We start from the raw sequence: 10395 nt of genomic DNA, 5'->3' as shown, positions 1-10395 counted from the left end.
TATTTTAATAGAAGCCAACATTTAAATTTTGCTAGAAACTAATCGCATGGTTACATTAATTGAGCAACAAATAAACCTGCTTTGAATTAGAATGCCTACTTTACATAGCAATCTTTACTTTATTTTAAAATCGTTACTAATCAATATTTATGGCACACTGCACAGTTATTTGTCTTCATTGAGGCCTCAGGTTTTGAAGAAATCAGCTCAATAAAACTGTTTGAAAATAAATTTGCTAACGAATTTTGAAATATTGAACCATATCGGACGAGGCATGATAGCATGTAAAAATAAACTTTTAAAATCTCCGAATGAGCCTATGAGTTCGTTTTGCGCCAATTTGAACGGAAGTTGCTGCCTTAGCAACTTTTGTGATAAAATGGTGAAAACTTAAACAAAATATAGGGGCCTATTATGATTTCAGTGAGATTATATTGTTGACTTAGATGCATGCTTCTATGTTTCAAAAGGTGACAGTTTAAATGTTAATTTCGGTTTTAACTTTTCTTAAGTCAGGTTGAAATTTTTCTTTAATTAAACTAGATCTTTTAAAAATTTAAAACCATTCATAAAAAAAACCGTTTTTAATGCACTTCCGTTTTTGAACGATTTTAAATTTTTTGATCATAAGTTACCTCATGTATTTTAAAGCCTTTTTCAGAGGCGTAGCGAAGGGGGGGGGGGGGCAGGGTGTACATATGTCCCGGGCGCCGACCCTAGGGGGCGCCAAAATGGGTTGAAAAAAAAATTAAAAGCTCATTTTAGCTGCAGTTTTGCATTATAAATTTTAAAATATATGGGGGGGGGGGGCGCCAAATTGAAAGCTTGGTTCGGGGGGGGGGGCGCCAAATTGAAAGTTTGTCCCCGGGCGCCGGGAAGGGTCGCTACGCCTCTGGCCTATTTTAAACACTCCTCTAAGTCATTGATACACGGCTTAAAAAACAAAAAGCCATACTTCTAATAGCAATTCACCCAAAAAAGCCATACCCAAAAAAAAAAAATATGTTGCTCATTGTATTCTTCTAAATAAATAATACGTCACATTTAGTAAGCCACTCACTAGCTTGTACCACCATCATCGTCATCAAATAGTCTGAACTCTACCTCAACTCAGGTAGATGTTTATATTTTATGTTCAACTCTCTATTACCCCCCCCTCCCCGATATTGTATGGTCAACCCCTTAGTACCCCCTTCACGTGTTTTGCTGTCAAGTGCCTAGTACCCCCACCATATTTTTAATGGTCAATCCTTTAGTATCATTTAGTGTCCACATTTTAAGGGTTAATCCATTAGTACCGCCATTTTTATGGTCAACCCTTTAGTACCCCAACATATTGTATGGTAAATCCCTTAGTACCACTAATTTTTTATGGTCAATCCCTAAGCACCACCCCTCCCCCAGTTTTATTGTCGATCACTTAGTACCTCAAATTTTTATGGTCAACTCCCTAGTTCCCTAACATATTGTATATTCAATCCCTTAGTACCCCAATTTTTATGGTCAATTCCTTAGTACCCCATAAGTTTATGGTTAATCCCTTAGTACCCCATAAGTTTATGGTCAATCCCTTAGTACCCCAACCTATTGTATGGTCAATCCCTTAGTACCCCAACCTATTGTATGGTCAATCCCTTGACACCCCACATATATGGTGAATCCCTTATTACCCCAGCCTAATGTACGGTCAATCCCTTATAACCCCACATTTTTTGGTCTATCCCTTGGTACCCCCCCCCCCCCACCCTTTCACGCTCATTTGTTTTATGTTCAACCTCCTAGTACCCCCAAATATAACCTCATATAGCCAATGTCAAGGGCACAGGAAATGCTTTTGCATCAATGAGCTAGCAAGTTCAGCACTGAACCATATTTATTGCTGACACCTCAAGGATTGTGTGGTGACGCGAATTTTATCTTCACTTTTAACAATCCATTAATTAGTGCGCAGCATCGGTAATTCCCATAAGTTCAAACAAGCAACAAAAGACGACATATTTTTGTTTATTGTACTGAAAACTCACTAAGACTAAAGTTGACTTTGATCTATTACATTTTCTTAAGTACTGCTAAATTTGTTTTTATATATAAACAAGTTAATTAAAAAGTCTAGTGACAATTTTAGCGCAATTTCCTTATATCGAACCTCAGCTTATTAATAGGGTACAAAAATAACGTTTGATTTAATAAGTAAATTAAATCGAGATAAATCATATATTGAGCAAATAAATAATGCAACACAAGTAGTTTTAATAATTCAAAACAAAATAGAAAAAATATTTATTAACGAGATTTTTAAAAAAATCCTTTCGAACCTCCGCTCATTCGCTATGGTAAAATCCTTTCGAACCTCAGCTTATTAATAGGGTACAAAAATAACGTTTGAATTAATAAGTAAATTAAATCGAGATAAATCATATATTCAGCAAATAAATAATGCAACACAAGTAGTTTTAATAATTCAAAACAAAATAGAAACTAGCCTCCCGTATCAGTCGAAAAAAAAGGGGAGAGTAGCCTCCCGTATCAGTCGAAAAAAAAGGGGAAAAATTTAAAAAATCCTTTCGAACCTCCGCTCATTAAAATCCTTTCGATCCTCAGCTTTTGCGCTAAAAACCTACAAGACGCTCAGTTTAAAAATTCTTAATTAATTTTTTGTGACCGAACGAAAGGATATTTTTGAAAACTTTCTTCGGCAATATTGGTTTAAATTATGGCAGGAATCGATTGGTAAATGTTTCAAGTCGCTAAGTGGTCTGGTTGCCTAGATATGTAGCAAAAACTGAATTTGTTCGAGGTTTTTTGGCTTTTACGGGAAATCCATGAAAGAAACCCGGAATTTTTATGGCCTATGTTCATCCTCGTAACTGGCTTAACATAATTGCTTTTGGAACTAGTCATCGATATTGCTTCGTTGAGGAGGAGATACGACTTAAAGCTGTGGACACACATTCATCCATCCATCCATCCATCCATCCAGAAATGACGGGTTAATAAACGCAATTCTCCAGAATGGAAATTGCGCTAAAAAAGTATGAAACACAATAAGCTATTTTTAATAATTACAGAAATGTAATATATTTTTATGCAAGAGATGTAGATCAGGGTTAGAAAGATAGAATTTAAAATATATTTATATATGTTTAATAATGTATATATTTCTTTTTCTTTTTCCTCATACGGACTGGGTTTGCTCTTACTGATTGGGTTAAATAAGTGGGGTGGAATGTTAGACAAAAAGTTTAAATGGAAGTTCCCTTAGAGCCATGTTAGTTTTATTTTCTGCACATTTTTTTTTTACTTTTAATTAGGAATCGTTTATTAAATTCTTGTGTAAAATATCAATTTACTTGGGGTTTTTTTTTTCAATTTTTAAAAGTATTTTGTTAGTTCATATAAGAGTTATAAATTCAAAATACAATTTATGAATTTTTTTCTATAAAACCTGCTTATTAATACCGGCTCAAACGTCCTATGATTGTAAGTTGAAATCTTTTCCTTCTACGTTCTTAATTCTTGTGTTGTAATGGATTCCTCCAACATAATTAAGTCAGTAGCGTAGCGAGGGGTGGGGGTGGGGGGGGGGGTGGGACATATGTCCCCGGGCGCCGACCTTAGGGGGCGCCAAAATGGGTTGGAAAAATACATTGAAAGGTTGAGGGGGGTGCATATCGAAAGTTTGAGGGGGGGGGGGGGGTACAAATCGAAATCTTGAGGGAGGGGGGTGCAAAACGAAAAGTTTGTCCCCGGGTGCCGGGAAGGGTCGCTACGCCTCTGAATTAAGTATTACGTGTAAAATTGTTATGCGCCATATAGACAGTTGATTCCGATTTCAGCATGCTTTTCTTTTTGGATTTTCTTCCATTATCTTTGTTCAGCCAAGAACAAACTACAAGGCAGTAGTTGTTTGATTTTGGAGTTGTCTCTCCTAGATGTTGTCGAGCCTCATCTACCTGGGTGTTCGAACTCAAGACTGTTCTGTTTAGTAACCATGAACTTTACCGACTCGACCACGCCGACCTCACTATGAAGTAATGAGTTTTCAACTATCATTACAGGAAACCTAAAGTATGATCCAACTGTTGATTCTTGCGACTCTACTGGGGTCCGTGACCAGCCAGCAGGCTAATTTCGACTGTTTCAAGACCCAGCCACCCCAACCTTGTAACCTGCAAGTCACCTACCCTGAGCCGATAGGGATAACAACATGCGACGGTGAATACAAAAGGGGGACGGGCGACTCGGCCTTCAAGACACAGCCAACGTTTAGAGCAGCGGTCACTAAAGTAAGTTACAATTCGAGTGTCTGTTTGTGGACAGTTACAATTTGAGTGTCCGTTTGTGAACAGTTACAATTCGAGTGTTACAATTCGATTGTCTGTGAAAAATTACAATTTGAGTGTCTGTTTGTGAACAGTAACAATTCGAGTGTCTGTTTGTGAACAGTTACAATTCGAGTGTCTGTTTGTGAAATTACAATTTGAGTGTTACAATTCGATTGTCTTTGAACAATTGTAATTTGAGTGTTTGTTTATGAACAGTAACAATTCGATTGTCTGTCTGTAAACAATTACAATTCCTGTATATGTGAACAATTACAATACGAGTGTCTGTTTGTGAATAATTACAATTCGAGTGTCTGTTTGTGAACAATTATAATTTGAGTGTCTGTTTGTGAACAGTTACAATTCAAGTGTCTGTTTGTGAACAATTATAATTTGAGTGTCTGTTTGTGAACAGTTACAATTCAAGTGTCTGTTTGTGAACAATTATAATTCAAGTGTCTGTGAACAATAACAATTCGAGTGTCTGTTTGTGAACAGTTACAATTCGAGTGTCTGTTTATTAACAGTAACGATTCGAGTGTCGCTTTACGAACACTTACAATACGAGTGTCCGTTTAAGAACAGGGCCCAAACACACTGTCCCCAGTGGTAACCCATCTTTCTTGTGCTAGTTTCTCCGTCCCCATCTTTCTTGTGCTAGTTTCTCCAAATTAATGCACCATTTCTCTTGTGTTTCTTTTGTCACCGGTTTATTCCGGACAGCATGATATATCTGTTCTCTTTCTTCCCTTTTGTCAACTGAAGGCACAACTTAGCAACTTAAATAGTAAAAAATAGTTCATCTAAAAACACATGGTCATTACATTACTGCCGTGTTTTTGTTTTTATTCAGCAACCACAAAACGCTGTTCTTTTGATGATGGAGCGAGAAAACACAGCCGTTGGATTATTCTTCAAAGCTAAGGTATTGTATAAACGGCTTTAGTTTACATTTCGTTCGAATAAATTACAATGATAGCTATTTTTTTTTTACCTGAAACGTCTAGTATCTTCTTGTATCTAGGTCTTATAAATACACGATTAGAAAGATATTTTTTAAAACCACTTTACGAAAAAAAAAAATCATTGATGAGGCTAATATACTGGGATCTTTGATAAACTCACGTTTACAATTAATTTTAGAATGTGAAAAAAAAACTATTTCTATGTGTATTTGAACTCTAAATTCATTGTATACTTAGGTATAAAATCAGGTTTTCCAAAGTTTAGCTTGCTTTGTCTCTTAGAGCTTACCACACTTTACAAATAAGATCTTTTATTCCTGCTGGAAGCAGATTGTAGAAGTTGATATTTGACTAAAATCTACTTCATTAGTACTACATTGATAAATAATAATATCTTATAAACTTGTTTATATAAATATATATATATATATATATATATATATATATATATATATATATATATATATATATATATATATATATATGTTTATCCAATGCAAAGTGTCACCAAGTTTGTACGTCCCGGTGTAGTGACGTCATCCCCTTTACAAATAAAATTATGCATATTGACATTTAAAAGGACACGCTATAAAAACATTATTATAAATGTCGAGTCAGTTCTTTTTCCCAATAGTCCTTGGTCTTGGCAAATGAAAGAATGTTATGGCAACACTGCGGTCGGTCTCCTTTTTTATTGAACTCGACTCGGATACCTACTGGACTCGATCCCGCGAACCAAACATTCTGTGTCGTAATCGATACCGTCCCTCTAAGCAGTGGCGTAGCGAGGGGGGGGGGGCGGTGGGTGCGGACCGCACCGGGTTACACCATTTAGGGGGGTGACACCAAGGCAAAAAATAGCAAAATATATAGAGAAAAACTTGAGGGGGGGGGGGGGTGCAAATCGAAAAGTTGAAAGTTGGGGGGCGGGGGGGTGACACCATTAAGTGCCGCACCGCGTGACACCCGACCTCGCTACGCCACTGCCTCTAAGTACCATGGTGTGAAATGTGGAGGTTTATGTGCTCATTCCTAACTAACATTGATCAGATAATAATGTGTTCGGTGTATAACCTTAACAATAATTTTATACATAATTTTTATTTGGAATGCGGAACCAAAAAAATAATTAACCCATTACATTGGTTGTTTTTTTTTTTCGTCCATTTAAAACTCTTGTAGGTAAACATGAACTGTGATGTAGAGATAGATGGGCCGCCTCCAGGTGAGTTATCTTGTTTAAGATAAAAAAATTTAAAAAGTATTGTTTCAAACAGACCTTCTTCAACCCCCCCCCCTCCACACACACCCACACACATGTACAAATGTGGGCCGACTGATGATAATGAAGTGAGTCAACTATTATAACTTGTAATATTACATACACATAAAAAAATCCTCTTTAGACCTAGACCATCGTACAGATGAAGAAGAGTTTCATTTATTTCTTGACCTCGGCATATGAAGGGAAAATGCGGTCAGCACTATGCCGTCTTTACTTTCCCTAACGTGAGTTCTGTACCCATCAGAGTTAGATGGACTCAGAGGCGTTCTACTTGCGAGTTAGCAGTCCAGCGCTCTACCGCTCGTCCACTCCGCCCCACATTAGAACTACCTAAACACACAAGTAAATTTCAGTCTCACAATAGCAAAAAAAAAAAAAAAAAAAAAAAAAAAAAAACATTATTAATCAAGAAAATGCAATATAAGTAAATAAAAATGTCGGTATATTTCTTAGATTCGTATCACGGACCGAACCCTCAAGAGGGAGCACATCATTACGTGTATTTTCTGTTCGACGTTGGAGACAAGGACTTTCAGCATTCGCAGATCGATATCGATGGCCTCTGCCCAGTGCTCACCAGACTGGGGGTGGGGGACCCCATCGCTGTCTCACAGATCACCGTTTCACAAAACGACGGCCCCGGTGATGCGACACCAGCGGCAAAGGGGAGTCCGTTGGCTTGCCCGCTCAGTGGTGGAGCTCAGGGACCTACACCTGCACCTGGAGGGGCACCTGGAGGGGCACCTGGAGGGGCACCTGGAGGGACACCTGAACCTCCACCTGGAGGTGCACCTGGAGGGGCACCTGGAACTACGGCAGCCCCTACACCAGGATCTGGCTCATGTTGCCAAACTACAATTGGACTTTACATTATCTCTTTACTGCTATGTCTTGTTTAGATAACCATAAGCATTCATATATATATATATATATATATATATATATATATATATATATATATATATATATATATATATATATATATATATATATATATAACTTCAACAGCCACTAGGCACAGTGTTTAATTAAAATTTATTATTAAAGTTAGAGGTTTTTTTTTAAATTTTGGTTTTTATGAGTTTGATTTATCGTATCTTTATCTAGTCGAGTACATACAAACTGTAGTAACAACGCCAGATGTGTCTTCAACTCACCACGACAGATATGTAGGTGCACAAGCATGTCACTCAAGAAAAGAATCTTCAAAACAAATGTTAAGGCAGTATTGCTTCATGCTTCGGTGATCTGCAGGGTTACCCAGCCAAATAGAGACAGGTTGCAGTAGTTCACAAATATATATTTTTTTCACGACAGATCCTCAAGAAAAGATAGCTAGACAAAAAAAAATAGGACTAGTAAGTCTCGGCCTCTCTCGCTAAAAAATCGAAATCTCGTTATACAGGAAGAGATTTGAATGTTCGAAGAAAATTATTTTGTTTTGTAAATGTTTCCCACTATAGCAAAAAAACATGTCAGGTATTTGTTTTGAATGTCTCGCTTTAAAGATTTTTAAATACCAGCAGAACCCAAAATGGAAAAGATTGCGAAATTTCAACGAAAAATAGAATTAAATTAAGTATCAGTAAGCATAGGCTATTAATAGTAAATATACCTAACTCTAGCAAAACAAAGAAAAAATTCTTAAGTAAGCGAGTCAACTAGGACTACAATGACCTCAACTTTAGCATGAGAGTCAACTAGAATATCAACTTTAGCATGAGTCAACTAGGACATCAACTTTAGCATGAGAGTCAACTAGGACATCAACTTTAGCACGAGAGTCAACTTGAACATCAACTTTAGCATGAGAGTCAACTAGAACATCAACTTTAGCATGAGAGTCAACTAGGACATCAACTTTAGCATGAGAGTCAACTTGAAGATTAACTTTAGCATGAGAGTTAACTAGAACATCAACTTTAGCATGAGAGTCAACTAGGACATCAACTTTAGCATGAGAGTCAACTAGAACATCAACTTTAGCATGAGTCAACTAGAACATCAACTTTAGCATGAGAGTCAACTAGAACATCAACTTTAGCATGAGAGTCAACTAGAACATCAACTTTAGCATGAGAGTCAACTAGAACATCAACTTTAGCATGAGAGTCAACTAGAACATCAACTTTAGCATGAGAGTCAACTAGGACATCAACTTTAGCATGAGAGTCAACTAGAACATCAACTTTAGCATGAGAGTCAACTAGAACATCAACTTTAGCATGAGAGTCAACTAGAATATCAACTTTAGCATGAGAGTCAACTAGGACATCAACTTTAGCATGAGAGTCAACTTGAACATCAACTTTAGCATGAGAGTCAACTAGAACATCAACTTTAGCATGAGAGTCAACTAGAACATCAACTTTAGCATGAGAGTCAACTAGAACATCAACTTTAGCATGAGAGTCAACTAGAACATCAACTTTAGCATGAGAGTCAACTAGAACATCAACTTTAGCATGAGAGTCAACTATAACATCAACTTTAGCATGAGTCAACTAGAACATCAACTTTAGCATGAGAGTCAACTAGAACATCAACTTTAGCATGAGAGTCAACTAGAACATCAACTTTAGCATGAGAGTCAACTAGGACATCAACTTTAGCATGAGAGTCAACTAGGACATCAACTTTAGCATGAGTCAACTAGGACCACTAGGACATCAAGGCATGACACAAGAGTCTAATAAAGTCCGTAAAATCTAATGTCAAATATGTCAAACGTTTAACTCCACCAACAACCAAACATTAGCACTATATTTAAATCTTCACAGACATCAAACAGAATTAAAAACAAAAAAAGTATGCGCCTCTGACAAACATCGCATAGTTCTTTAACGTTTCAACCTGCGTCGAAAAAGTTCACTCAAATCGACTCTGAAGTTTTTGTTCATGACGATGTAGACGACGAAATCGCTGGAGCAATTGATGCAGCCGATGATGTTGGAAACCTGGCTGACGATAAGCGCCACGTTTGTTGGTTGTTTGTCCCCCAGCGTGTACCATGCGTATATATCCGGCTTGAACACTGCAAGAGAGGCGTACGCAGAGGTGGTGACATACACGCAGCACACTGCAAGGAGAATCTTCGTCGTCTTTTTGCTGAAACTGGCGTTTGCGCTTAAAGATTTGCGCTTAACGGAAACGATTTTCAGCTTGATGAATATGACAATGCAGCCAAATGCTGTGCACAGAGGGGGTATCACTAAACTGGTGTAGCTAAACAGCGTCTGGACAACATCCACAGCAACCAAGTTTCCAGAAAACAAGGCCGAATCTTTTAATAGTCCGACAGATCTGTTTAAACGTGCATCCCAGATGTATTCGATGTCTAGCCAGAAGCTAGTGTAGATGAAAATACTGTTCCAGTAAAGCATTACCGTGATCAGTACCATGCACGTTCTTTTAGGCGTGACGATTCGATGAAACGACATCGGCAAAAATATGACAATCAATCTCTCAATTGTGATCAACATCGGTACTGAAAATGCCATCAATCCGAAGGAGTAATCAAAGAAGGTGAATATAGAGAGAAAAATAAACAACAGATAAGTATCGTATTCAGAAAACCCATCGTAGCTTAAGTGTCCAGTTGCGATATATAAGACTTTAGGTACACTATTGTAGGCGATGAGGTACATTGTATTACAGAACGCTAGACTGATAAGGAGAATGTTCGATGACTTGTGGATGCCGTTTTTAACCAAGATGATTATACTTAGTGTGTTCCCTATCACGCCGAACAAAGCGATGACTGGAGTAACAACGTACATCAGAAGTTTTAGAATGATATCAGCCAGTTCATCGCTAATTA

The 10395-nt window shown here is 37.4% G+C and overlaps 1 protein-coding gene across 1 annotated transcript; it reads left to right on the top strand.

Moving 5' to 3' along the window:
• Positions 1-362: 362 nt before the first annotated feature.
• Positions 363-7511, top strand: LOC131945814 (transcription activator BRG1). Its single transcript, XM_059306414.1, has 5 exons — positions 363-470; positions 4059-4286; positions 5179-5250; positions 6473-6515; positions 7029-7511. The coding sequence occupies exons 2-5, from the start codon at positions 4071-4073 to the stop codon at positions 7472-7474; spliced, it is 777 nt and encodes a 258-aa protein (XP_059162397.1). The 5' UTR covers positions 363-470; positions 4059-4070; the 3' UTR covers positions 7475-7511.
• The last annotated feature ends 2884 nt before the right edge of the window (positions 7512-10395 follow it).

The sequence above is a fragment of the Physella acuta genome, unplaced genomic scaffold, assembly GCF_028476545.2.
Source record: "Physella acuta isolate Inbredline_101_S28 unplaced genomic scaffold, ASM2847654v3 ptg000534l, whole genome shotgun sequence".
NCBI classification, from domain to species: Eukaryota; Metazoa; Mollusca; class Gastropoda; family Physidae; genus Physella; species Physella acuta.
This window is presented reverse-complemented; position numbering and strand designations above follow the sequence as displayed.